This window comes from Oryctolagus cuniculus, chromosome 21 (assembly GCF_964237555.1).
Source record: "Oryctolagus cuniculus chromosome 21, mOryCun1.1, whole genome shotgun sequence".
NCBI classification, from domain to species: Eukaryota; Metazoa; Chordata; class Mammalia; order Lagomorpha; family Leporidae; genus Oryctolagus; species Oryctolagus cuniculus.
Window position 1 is genome coordinate 17,744,919 of NC_091452.1, and position 13,682 is coordinate 17,758,600.

Genomic DNA, 13,682 nt, shown 5'->3' on the forward strand with positions numbered 1-13,682 from the left:
GTGGCAAGCTACATAAAGGTAAGCTTTGGTTCCAAATATACTAAGAATCCGATCTTCACAACAATCCTCTACGGCAGGGCTCAATACTACCCCACCTTGGACTCGGGGAAACTGAGACATGGCAGGGTAAGAACGGGCCTGGGTCACAGAGCTGGCAAGCAAGCAGCAGAGCCAGGATCCACACCGAGAGCTCCACCCCCACAGTCAGCCCTGCGACCCACTGTGTCGAGAAACACACCAAATACAGCCAAGAAGCCCAAACCACAAACTGAGAAATTAAACAGACCCACACGTGGGCCCACTGCCTCCCACGTCCAGAACATCAGCCAAGCCAACCAGCCGGAGAGACTGTAGCAAGAGTCAGACGGCTGAGCTCCCGACGGCAACGGCAGAAGACAGAGTGGAGAACCTGACAGTCGGCTGGAATCCACCGTCCCGGGAGAGCAACTCCCGAGCAGAGTGAAGAGCTGGGACAGGCCCAGCCGGCGGCCTCCGCTCACAGCCGGTCCCCAGTGGTCCCCAGTGCAGGAGACAGGAGCCCCCTCAGACAGGCCCAGCAGGCGGCCTCCGCTCACAGCTGGTCCCCAAGTGCAGGAGACGGGAGCCCCCTCGGACAGGCCCAGCCGGCGGCCTCCGCTCACAGCCGGTCCCCAGTGCAGGACGCGGGAGCCCCTCAGACAGAAGAGCTAGGGCACAAGAAGGAAGGAGGGGCCCCGGAGAGGAAGTGCAGGCGCTCATTTCCCAAATGCTGACTGCAGACCTCGTCAAACACAGACACAGGGAAACAGGAGCGCGTCTGAGCAATGCTAAGTGAAGTTTAAAAGTATTCGAGGGGCCAGCGCTGTGGCGCAGGTTAATACTCCGCTTGCAGTGCTGGCATCCCATAGGGGCGCCGGTTCTAGTCCCAGCTGCTCCTCTTCCCATCCAGCTCTCCGCTATGGCCTGGGAAAGCAGTGGAAGATGGCCCAAGTGCTGGACCGCTCCTGGCTTCAGATGGGTTCAGCTTCTGCCATAGCGGCCACTTGGGGAGTAAACCAGAGGGTGGAAGACCTTTCTCTCTGTCTCTCCCTCTCTCTGAAACTCTACCTCTCAAATAAATAAAATCTTTAAAAAAATAAAAAGTATTCTAAGAGCAAAAAGGGCAAAATGTCATTTACAAAATACAAAGTCTTCCAAGCAGTTCATGGAAAATGTGCATTTATGAAAAAAACTACATACAGATTTAAAAATTTTTGAGCTACAACAAACTTTCAATTCCACTTTTCCACAAACGTTTGGAAGTACCCTCATATAATCAAAACAGAGTATCCAAAAGAACCTGTAAGTTAAGAATTTATCAAGTTTGGGCGTTAAAAAATGAATATATACCAAGAGCAACTAGAAAATAAAACTCTTTAAAGAGGTATCATTTACCTGGGTCCAGTGCTGTGGCACAGCTGGTCAAACCTCCACCTGCAAAGCAGGCATCCCATATGTGCACTGGTTCAAGTCCCAGCTGCTCTTTTTTTGTGTGTGTGTGTGTGTATTTGAAAAGTCAAAGTTAGAGACAGAAGAAGCAGAGAGACAGAGAGAGAGAGATTCCATGTCCCAGGTGGGCTGCTGGGGCCCAAGTACTTAGGCCATCTTCTGCTGCTTTTTCCCAGGCCATTCATTAGCAGGGAACTGGATAAAAGTGGAGCAGCCAGGATATGATCCAGCACCCATATGGATGCCAGCGTTGCAGGCGGCAGCTTCACCTGCTACACCACAACACCAAGTGCCTGGCTGTTCCTCTTCCTACCCGGCTCCCAGCCAACGCACCTGGGAAGGCAGTGGAAGATGAGCCAAATCCTTGAGGCCCTGCCATCCACGTGGGAAACCCAGATGCAGTCCCTGGCTCCTAGCTTCAGCCTGGTCCAGCCCCAAATGTTGCAGCCATTTAGGGAGAAACCAGCAGATGGAAGATCTCTATGTCTCCCCTCTCTAATTCTGCCTTTCAAATAAACAAATCTTCAAATTAAAAGAGTATCATTGACAGCAAAAACCACTTCAAAATATATTTAAAGTAAGTATCAAGTTTGGATACATTATGAAATTAGAAAGCTTTACAGAGAAACAAGCCTAAAGAGCAGAGGCCAGCAAGCAGAAGATGGAAATTCTTCCCCAAACTGATCCGTAGATTCAAAGTGATTCCAATCAAAGACAAGAGGCGTTGTTTCTGTGGTTTAAATAGAACCTTAAACAGCTGACTCTCAGCCTGATGGAGAAGAGCGCGGAGGTGGGGCAGGCACTGCTGCAGCCTAAGATGCTTCTTGAAATGCCTGCACCCAACACTGAGTGCCTGGCTATCGCGGCATCTGGGGGTGAAGCAAGGTAGAAGACCTCTCTGTCTCGGTCTCTCAGTCTGCTTTTCAAATAAAGAAATCTCAAAAAAAAAAAAAAAAAAAAAAAAAAAAGGCCACGCTCTCACAAAGAGGAACAAGGTGGATAGGACTCATGGGATCCACGATCAAAGCTTCTCACAAAGCCAGTCCTTGTGCTGGTGCCACACAAACCAGGAGTGAGGCCGGCACAGAACAGACGGCTGACCCGGCACAGAGGCCGCGGGGCGCCGTGCACATCAGCACATCAGCGAGGTGGGGTCAGGGCTATCAGAATCAGAACTAGGACAACTCCTTCTCCGGGTGGGAAAGTGAAACGGTAACACTTTCTTAAGAAAATAGAGTTCAGAACATTGAAGACAGATTTCTCAAATAAGCACAACAAAAGCACAAACCACAAGGGAAAAATAACAAATCCAATTACAGGAAAATTAAGAGCTGTTCAGCAAAAGACACCATTTTAAAAAGTGGACAAGCCACAGGTCGGGGGGAATAGGAATGCAATACATACAACCAACAATGAGGGATAAGGCCCAGACTCCCAAAACTCAACTGGAAAAGAAACAGATGAAAAGTAAAATGGGCCAAAGACTTTAATATGCATCTCACAAAACACAGTAAATCCAAATAACCAATAAAAGTGAAACGATGCTCAACTCTATTAGTAATCAGGCAAATGCAAAACCACCATCTCAGACTCGTCAACCGGCAAAACCTGCCAGCGCCCGGATTCAGCGCCTGCAGTGAGACCTCTAGCTAGCACGGGCAGGAATGAGAACTGACCACCTGGACAACCCCTGGCACTAACCCACGCCCCAGCGACTTCATTCCCAGCTGCTCCAGCAGACAGAGAGGACGCTCTGTGCTCCTGGAGGTAAGCCCACTGCCCGGCAAGGAGGCCTGTGGTGAATACAGCCGGCGTCACAGCAGGGGCAGCACACACACTGCAACTATCCTTATCAACGTGAGCAAACCCCAAAACATGCTGAATGTTCAAAAGAAATACAGTGCACGACTCCATTATATAAAGGTTCCAAAGCAAGCAAAATCAACACAACATATTAATTCAGGATACGTTTACTGGCTGTGAAATTATAAAGAAAAGCAAGGGAATGATTATCACAAAGTCAGGAAAGTGATTACCTCTCGCGAGAGGGAGGAGGAAGCAATCGGAGAGGGGCACATAGGAGACTTCTAAGGTACTGGCAATGTTCTATTTCTTAGCCTGGGTGGTGGGTACACGGACGTTCACTTCATTATTATGATGTGAGCTGTATGGACACACTTATACAGGCTACATTTCACAACAGTACAGGTTTTCAAGATAATGCAACGGAGGCTCAGGGAAATGCGTGGAGAGGGGAGTTGAGGACGAGAAGCCAACACTCACCAGCGCTTCCTCGTAGGGTTTGTATTTCTCCAGCTGCTGCAGTGCTTTGTGATAGCTCTGAATCACCGACTCTGGTATTGGGTCTTCCGACCATTCCTCGTACTCTGCAAACGTGGCCTCCATATCTATCGAAAGATAGATTCAGTCCCGTGGGTCTTGCCCTTGCATTGTATCAACCCAAACACAGACTGAGCCATGAGACTCAGGTGCCACCAGCCCCTCCCTCATCTGTGGTCATGGCAGCTCTCCTGCCGAGCCGAGCTGGTCCCAGAATCCTTTCCACCTCAACGTCCCAGGCACCTGTACCGGCTAATTAATCAAGAGTCAATGAACTTATCAGCACCACCTGACCTCACTTTTCATCATTAACTCATCTGATCCCCACACCGCCACAGCGCACTATCTAATGTGACCCTCATTTGGAGTCTAGGAAACTGAAGGCGAGGGCGAAGTCACTTGGCTACGGTTGAAGGCAGAGCAAGGCTCTGCACCCAGGCTGACTGACTCAAGTTCACACTTGGGTCACCAGGTGAGGTTGTTGCTTACTGGTATGTGAGACAAAATCAGTGAGACACCTCAGTACTGGCCTTTCCCGCATGTCACCTCATGATCCAATGTTGTCACTTTATCATTTGTTAAACTGAACCCAGATAAACCACAGAGTACAAGGCAGTAACACCTGGTCAAGTGAAGTGCCCTATACGCTCGCTGCACAGCCACAGCCAGGGAACGGACAAGGCAAAGGTCCCCGACTCCTCCCACGTTCTGCAGCCCTCTGGGCGCTGAACACTCACAGAGGCGCGGCTTGCCAAAAATACACTTACCCCAAAATACGACTATTAACAAACCCAAGAAATTCAAATGCACGTATTTCCCATCACCAGTACTCTCAAACCTAACCCCCCCACATGAACTCTACTCTGTCACGGAAGTTAGTCCTCCACAGAACCCTTGGATGGTAAAGCCGAACTCCGTCAGCTGCAGCCCCCACCTCCCTCCTTGATGACATCGTCAAGGAGGGCCTGTGCTCCTTACAACCCTCCTGGGAGGCCTGGTACAGAGTGACAGTGTGCAGTGAGAATGAGGACAGCTGCCCTGCCTGCCCCACAGGCTGCTGGGAGGACCCGTGCCATGACACACTGAGACACATCTGAAGACGCCAAGGGCTGGCTACCGCCAGGGCTGCGTCTCTTACCGTAGAGAGGGATCGCCAGTTGTCGCCGGAAAAGACTGTGGACTTTGTCAAGCTGTGAATCAAAGGTTTGTTCCCGGTCAGAAGGGGAAAGGAAGCCAGCTATGGGCTAAAGAAGCAAATCAGTAGTAAATGACAAACTCTGGATCTTTCTACTTCAAAAAGTATCTCAAAAAAATTTTCATTTCAAGCTCAAAAAAAAAAACAAAACCTGCCTATGACCTCTCATATATGAAGTATCCTGCAAAGGGTTGGGAAGGGCACAAAAATAAATGCTACCTGTGCCTCTCCAGTGTTTACAGTGGAGAGAGCAAAAACCACGCATGAGACATATCCCAGCGACCGTGACGGGGCACACCCTAGGGGTCACACACATGCAGCATGCTAAGGGCCGTGGCACTGCACAGAAGCTCACTCCACACTGGCTTCAGGGGAGAACTGCCGTCAGAAAGACTCCTGCAGGAGTGAGTGTCTAGGATACGTCTGCAGGCTCCCAGTGGAAGGAACAGGGGAGTAAAAGCAGTCTGGTGGCAAGTGCACACAGGAACGTCTGGGGACAGTGAGAGCAGAGTGCACGCAGGGATTCTGACAACAGTGACACAGATGTCAGACACAGAGGGGATGCCCTGGGCCTTATTCAGGGTAAGCTGAGGACCCGGCTGCAGACCAGGGCTACTTAACTAAGAACCACCTATCAGGGCTGGTGCTGTGGCACAGTGGGTTAAAGCCCCAGTCTGCAGTGCCTGCATCCCATATGGACACCAGTTCTAGTCCCGGCTGCTCCACTTCCAATCCAGCTCTCTGCTATGGCCTGGGAAAGGAGTAGAAGATGGCCCAGGTCCTTGGGCCACTGCACCCATGTGGGAGACCCGGAAAAAGCTCCTGGCTCCTGGCTTCAGATCAGCCCAGCTCTGGCCATTGCGGCCATTTGGGGAGTGAACCAGTAGATGGAAGACCTCTCTCTCTGCCTCTGCCTGTCTGTAACTCTGCCTTTCAAATAAATAAATAAATCTTTAAAAAAAAAAAAAAAAAAAAAAGAACCATCTATCTATCGGAGAGCTCCTGTGTGTGTCAACAACACTTGGTGCCACGTGCGCACAGTCAACTTCCACAAATCATGATCTAAAAGGCAGCCGTGACAGGGTCAGACCTCCTAGCGGTTACAACTGGATGTGAAACACATGTTTTTTTAGCGACATGTTGTTCTCTACATTCTCCTGAACTATCTAAGTAAAGCAGTCTATTTTTAAATGTCGGAAAAAATCTGTGGCATCAACTGCTTCTAAGAGAAATCAGTCTTGCTCTTCCACAAAGGCCAATCACTTTTGTTTATTTTACTGCCCACCAGCTAAGGCATGGGCAGAGACCATTTTGCTAACTGTGTGGACCCTAAGACTCACGTCCCACGTGTTTCAAGACTTCGAGCGCAGGTTACGCCCACCGCGAGGCAGGCCCGGCTCACTCACCCGAGCAGCTTCCATGATCGCACTCTCAAACTCTCGGTAGGCTTCCCACACCGCGAGGCCTTTGGTCACGTGTAAACCGACCGACGAGAGCGCCCTTTCAAACACAGAGCGGACTTTCTCAAGGCCACCTTTCTGACCGATGCCACCAACTGAGTACTGGCCGTACTCCAGCCAAATGTTAGGACCTAAAAATGAGAAGTCTTCTATTAGTTTGGGTTGTAAAATACCCAAATACTCAAACTGATGCCCACCAAAAATGTACGCATTCACACATCAGCAAGCACCCCGTGTCCTTATCCTGACACTGCAGCCTGCAACGTATCTCACAAGTGTGTTCTCACTGAGCGAGTGTACACAAACAAGATCACCACTGATTGCCGAGCAAGTCTATACTGTAACAATCACAACTCTATTAAAACTGAAGGGACCCATAATGGACTGCAGTGAAGAGACCTATGAATCTGAGCCACCCTGCAGAACTTCCCAGACCTTGGCTTTTTCTACTTTGAACCCTGACTGCCGTGCAAGCTTTCTAATCAGAGTGGAAGGACAAGCACTGCTGGGATCTGGTGTGGGCGTCCCCTGAAGGACCGTGTCAAGGGCACCCCCACCCCGCCAGGTGCTGGTGGAAAGTCCAGACAGACCTTTGGGAAGGGGGCCAGAGGGAAGTCCTCAGGCAGCTGGAGGCATGCCTCCCAAGACGGTTTTTACAAAAGCCTGAGTCCATGCCAGCGCCGCGGCTCACTAGGCTAATCCTTCGCCTGCGGCGCCGGCACCCTGGGTTCTAGTCCCAGTCGGGGCGCTGGATTCTGTCCCAGTTGCCCCTCTTCCAGTCTAGCTCTCTGCTGTGGCCAGGGAGTGCAGTGGAGGATGGCCCAAGTGCTTGGGCCTTGCACCCGCACGGGAGACCAGGAGAAGCATCTGGCTCCTGGTTTCGGATCAGCACAGTGCGCCGGCCGCAGTGGCTGTTGGGGGCTGAACCAACGGAAAAAGGAAGACCTTTCTCTCTGTCTCTCACTGTCCACTCTGCCTGTCAAAAAAAAAAAAAAAGCCTGAGTCTGGGCCCAGGCCCTCTCTCTCCCTGCTGTGTCTCTGGCTCCTGCCTCACTACCTGCTCTGCCACTGCCCTCCGCTGCCCTCAGAGACCAAACCAATGGGCTGCCTGATCTTGGACATGAACCTCCAGAACTGTGAGCTACACAGCAAACGTTTTCTCTTTATAAAGTTAGTTGCCTCAGGTATTCTGCTGTAATCACAGCTACAAGTACCCATCTTGCTACCAGAAATTTGTAGTTTAAGTCTCTTTTTAATGATGTTTCAACAAAAAAGAAGTAATTTCACTGCCTTATTTCTTTCAGTTTAACTTTTTTACATACTTCTGTGCCTTTAAGACTAACAAATTCAATTCTCTGATTGCATCGATTCTTCTGTACCTATTTTGCCTATTAAGTCACTTTTCAAGAATTTGAAAATAACTAGAGACCTATATTCTAAGCTTTAAAAAAGAAACACCAAGGAGTGAAGGCCAATGTGAAAGCAGTACACGCTTTCCTGAGGCTTGCTTTTCCACTGGGAACCTCGTTCAAAGCCAGCCAACCTGTGTGCTCTCTGCTCTCACTCACCCACACAGAGATGCCACACGGCTATAAAATAGAAACGGGATGAGCTGGCTGCTGAAGGGAGGCTCCCGGTCAACGGCAAAGCTCCTCCTCTACGGAGGTTAGCTTCCTAACAGATCACACCACGTTCGCCCACGACACCATGGACACGGGGAGAAACACTATGAAGTCCTATTAAAGCCTTTATTCTTTAGAATGGCTTTAAAGGCACAGTGAAGTGGAGTGGAAGGTACAGAGACTTCCCTTATGCCTGCCATCCCCACACACGAACCACCTCCCCCACCATCCCCATCCCCATCCCCCACGGAAGCAGTACGTGTGTTACAATCAACAAACCCTGGCTGACACACCATCACTCAGTCTAATTACTTTTGAGTTCCTCTTGGCGTGGTATACTCTATGGGTTTGGACAAACAGAGAGTGACATGTACCCACGTTACAGCACCACACTGAGTCAGTCCACTGCCCTAAAAGTCCTCTGGGCGCTGCCTGTTCACCCCTCAATCCCCAGCCTTCAACAGCCCTCACCTTCCCACTGTCTCCAGCTCTGCCTTTCCCAGACTGTCACACAGCCGAAGTCGTGTGTGCAGTCCTCAGACCGGCTGCTGAGCAACATGCAGCTATGTTTCATCCATTTTTTTAAAGATTTATTTCTTTATTTGAAAGGCATAGATACAAAGAAGGAGAGAGAGAGATCTTCCATCCGTTGATTCATTCCCCAAATGGCTGCAACAGCCGGGGCTGGGCCAGGCCAAAGCCAGGAGCCAAGAGCTTGGTCCAGGTCTCCCACGTGGGTGCAGGGGCCCAAGCACTAGGGCCATCTTCCACTGCTTTCCCAGGTGCATTAGCAGGGAGCTGGATCGGAAGTGGAGCAGCCGGGACTTGAACCAGCACCCACATGGGATGCCAGTACTGCAGGCAGAGGCTTAACCTACACCACAGTGCCAGCCCTTCTTCCATGTCTTTTTAACAGTTTGGTAACTCATTTCTCTTCAGAACTAAATAATCCTCCATTGTATGGAGGTCCCAGTTTATCTATCTATCCACCTCCTGGAGGTCATCTTGGTCACTCCCAAGTTTTGGCAATTCTGAATAAAGCTGCTGTGAACATTCATGTGACAGTTTCTGGGTAGATGTACATTTCTAACTCTTCCTGGGTATAAACCAAGGAATGCAATTACTGAACGGTTGAGGAATACTTTTAGTTTTATAAAAAGCTGCCCATCTGTCTTCCCAACTGGCTACACCATTTTGCATTCCCACCAGTAATAAATGAGAATGTCTTGGGCTGGCGTTGTGGTACAGTGGGTTAGGGCAATGCTTGCAACACTAGCACCCTATATGGAAGTACAGGTTTGAGTCCCGGCTGCTCCACTTCCAATCCAGCTTGCTGCTAATACACGTGAGAAGGCAGCAGATGACGGCTCAAGAGCCTGGGTCCCTGCCACCCACGGGAGACCAGGAGTTCCTGGCTTCTAGCCTCAGCTTAGCCGTGCAGCACATGGGAAGACTTCTCTCTCTCTCTCTCTCTCTCTGTCACTCTGTCACTCTTTCAAAGAAATAAATCTTTTCTAGAGAAGCGAGAACCCCTGTTGTTGCAGTCTCACCTGCCTAGTCGCCGTCGGCATTCTGGATCCTGGCCACCCAGCACGTGCAGTGGTCATCTCAGTTCTCTCTGAACGTCCCTGATCACACAACACGGAGCATCCCTTCAGCGCTTACCTGTCATCCACAGATCTTCCTTGCAGAGTGCGTTCAGGTCTTTGGTGCATTTTAATCAGGCTGCTTTCTTATTAGGAGTCTGTAATACTCCCCTACCAGACATGTCTTTTACAGATATTTCCCCCCAATCTGTGGCTTCTCTTTATTCCTTTTTTTGTTTTAAGATTTATTTACTTATTGAAGTAAATTGAGCACAGCCAGTCCCCAACCAAGGATGGTGTGCCTTGTGATTTTCAACCTTACGGTGACATGAAAGCACTCAGTAGAAACCAGACTCTGACCGCTGATCTGCTCTGGGGCTGGGAATATGCACCACGATCCTCTCAAGCGATGCTGGGCGGCGGCAGCCACGGCTCCCGCCTGACCATGAAGGAAACCCCCCACGCTCTGGGGCGTCCTCTGCACAGGACGCAGGGGTTAGGGGGCTTTCATGCATCTCAACTGCTGCTGCTCTCACCTTACAATTTGATCCTCTGCATATTCACTCCCTCACTGCGGATGCTCCTCCCACTTTTATTTTAAAACCAAGTACCTGAAGACCAAAGACAACGACAAACATACCTCCATCTCCCAGCTGCTAGACGACAGCTCTCTCTTCCGGGTCGCAACATCTCACAGAACTTGCACAGTCCACACAGCAGATGGATCTAGGTGTCACCACCAGACACCCCCCACGCCCACCCTCAGCCGTAAACAAAGCCCAGGGGACTCACAAATGTAATCCTTCACGGCTTTCTCGAAGAGGTCGTACACGTGCTCGCGGTCCAGGCCATCCAGGGCCATGCTGATCTCGTCGTGCAGCCACTCCAGCCAGAGCTCTAGGAGAAAACACGCCTCCTGCCTTACCGCCCCTCCCCACAGCGCACGCCGGAGCAGGAGACCTCGGCACCCAGCAGCTACAGCCATCTCACACAGCCTGGCCCAGCTCATACAAACTCAAGTCTCAACTCCTAAACCAAGGGGCCAACATTGTGACATAGCAGGTAAAGCCACCACCTGCAACACGAGCATCCAATATGGGCACCAGTTCAAGTCCCAGCTGCTCCACTTCTGATCTAACTCCCTGCTAATGAGCCTGGGAAAACACCAGAAGATGGCCCAAGTGCTTGGGCCCCTGTACCTACATGAGACACCCCACCATTTAGGAAGTGAACCATCAGATGGAAAGTCTGTCTCTTCCTCTCTCTCTGTAACTCTTTCAAAATATATCTCTTTTTTTAAAGATTTTATTTATTTATTTGACAGGTAGAGTTACAGACAATGAGAGAGACAGAGAGAAAGGTCTTCCTTCTGTTGGTTCACTTCCCAAAATGGCCACAACGGCTGGAGCTGAGCCAATCCGAAGCCAAAAGCCAGGAGCTTCTTCCTGGTCTCTGGTGCGGATACAGGGGCCCAAGCACTTGGGCCATCCTCCACTGCCTTCCCAGGCCACAGCAGAGAGCTGGACTGGAAGAGGAGCGACTGGGACTAGAACCGGCACCCATATGGGAGGCCGGCACCCCAGGCGGAGGATTAACCTAGTGCACCACGGCGCCAGCCCCTCAAAATAAATGTATCTTTAAACTACTCAGGGCCGCTGCTGCAGCGTAGCAAATAAAGCCGCCACCTGCAGTGCTGGCATCCCACATGGGCACCAGTTCTAGTCCCGGCTGCTCCACTTCCCATCCAGCTCTCTGCTATGGCCTGGGAAAGCAGTGGAAGGTGGCCCAAGTCATTGGGCCCTTGCACCCATGTGGGAGACCCAGAAAAAGCTCCTGGCTTCGGATCGGCGCAGCTCCGGCTGTTGCTGCCAACTGGGGAGTGAAACAGGTGAAGACTTCTCTCTCTCTCTGCCTCCCCTTCTCTCTCTGTGTAACTCTGACTTTCAAATAAATAAATAAATCTTAAAAAAAAAAAAAAAAGGCAAAGCTATTATTCCAGGCAAGCATTTGGTTCAGCAGTAAGACTGCTCAGGATGCCTGTATCCCAAATCAGAGTGCAGCGTTCGAGTCCCCACTGCACCTGTTTGCAGCTCCTGCGACGTGCACCCTGGGAACAACGATGATGGCTCAGGTCCTTGGGCCCCTGCCACCCACACGGAGAAGAGTTCCTGGCTCCTGGCTTTGGTGTGGTCCTACCCAACCGCTGCAGGTATCTGGGGAGTGAATCAGGAAATGGTAGATCTCTATTTCTCCCCACCTTTCAAAACAAAATGGAAATAAACTTCTAAAGAACTCTCTCCAAAAGTTTAATTATAATATATTCACAATTTCTGGCTCCAAGAGAATAGGTTAAATATAGAAACACTGGAATGGGGAAAAAAAAGAGAATGAGAGTAAAAGTTTAGTTCCATTAAAAAAATTCTGTCAGGGCAGGTGCTGTGGTGTAGCAAGTAAAGCCACTGCCTGCAGTGCCGGTATCCCATATGGGCGCCTGTTCAAGTCTCAGCTGCTCTACTTCCGATCCAGCTCTCTGCTATGGCCTGGAAAAGCAGTAGAAGATGGCCCGAGTCCTTGGGCCCCTGTACCCGCGTGGGAGACCTGGAAGAAGCTCCTGATCACCCAGCTCCAGCCATTGTGGCCATCTGGGAAGTGAACCAGTGAATCGAAGACCTCTCTCTCTCTCTCTCTGCCTTTCAAATGATGATTAAATAAATCTTTAAAAAATAATTTGTTATAATGAGCACAAAGAAATCAGGATTCAAAATGTGCATGTATATTATATGATCCCAACTATATCTTGCAAAACACTAAGATAATTAAGTGAAAACAGCTGACTTGAAACGCTGAGTTCCCTTCTCTCCAAGGTGCTCTGTGCGGCAGACTTCTAGCAGGAGCACCCCCTCAGCACAGTGCTCCAGTCTCGGGTCCGAGATACGCGAGGCGGTACCTTCAGTCAGGGGGAAGATCTCGCTCATCTTCTGGCGAGCCGCCCGCACTCTGCTCAGCTCCCCCTCCAGCCGCAGCAGCCTGATCAGATCCACGTGGCAGTTATAGTCATAGACGTTGATGGAGAGCTAGAAGCAAAAGTAACGGAGGCTGAAACTTAAAATGCTGTCCTCAAAGTGACAACTTTGTGTCACCACTGGTGCCAGCACTCCCACCTGCCGTGCTACACGGGACAGCCACTGACATGGCCACGCCCACGATGCAACATTCCCGCTCAAAGACGAAGACGGGGCAGGCACTGTGGGGCAGCAGCTAGGATGCCTCCTGGGACGCCTGCATCCCCTGTCTGGAGCTCCTGGGGTAGAGACGCTGCTACCCTACTTCCATTCCTGCTTCCTGCTAATGCAGCCCCCGGGGAGACCCGCATAATAGCCCAAGTACCTGGTCCCTGTCACCCCCGGGGAGACCTGCATAATGGCCCAAGTACCTGGTCCCTGTCACCCACGGGGAGACCCGCGTAACGGCCCAAGTACCTGGTCCCTGTCACCCACGGGGAGACCCGCATAACGGCTCAAATACCTGGTCCCTGTCACCCCCAGGGAGACCCGCATAACGGCCCAAGTACCTGGTCCCTGTCACCCACGGGAGAGACCCGCATAACGGCTCAAGTACCTGGTTCCTGTCACCCACGAGGGAGACCCGCATAACGGCCCAAGTACCTGGTCCCTGTCACCCACGGGGAGACCCACATAACAGCTCAAGTACCTGGTCCCTGTCACCCACAGGGAGACCCGCATAACGGCTCAAGTACCTGGTCCCTGTCACCCAGGGGGAGACCCAGATGGAGTTCCTCACTGGTTTTGCCTGGCCCAGCCCTGGCTGTTGCAGCCACTGGGGAGAGAACAGCAAGCGGAAGATCTCTCTCCCCCCCCCAACTCCCCCCACCATCTCTTTGTCTCTCCCTCTCTCTGCCTTTCAAATAAATAAATCTTTAAAAAAAAATACAACTCTATGCTTACTACAAGAAACTTGCTTCAAATTTGAAAACACAGACTGACAGTAAAAC

The 13,682-nt window shown here is 50.7% G+C and overlaps 1 protein-coding gene across 2 annotated transcripts in view; it reads right to left on the minus strand.

The window, feature by feature from the left end:
• The window catches only part of SART3 (spliceosome associated factor 3, U4/U6 recycling protein), a 37,511-nt gene that overhangs the window by 17,989 nt on the left and 5,840 nt on the right, over positions 1-13,682 (minus strand). Inside the window, exons 2-6 of one of the 2 annotated variants that reach the window (XM_017338061.3) lie at positions 12,618-12,744; positions 10,463-10,567; positions 6,409-6,593; positions 4,946-5,051; positions 3,751-3,875 (exon numbers count right to left, since the gene is read on the minus strand). In XM_017338061.3, coding sequence (XP_017193550.1) covers positions 3,751-3,875; positions 4,946-5,051; positions 6,409-6,593; positions 10,463-10,567; positions 12,618-12,744 — 648 coding nt within the window. The remainder of the gene's footprint in view (positions 1-3,750; positions 3,876-4,945; positions 5,052-6,408; positions 6,594-10,462; positions 10,568-12,617; positions 12,745-13,682) is intronic. The other variant, XM_017338062.3, reaches the window with a different exon arrangement.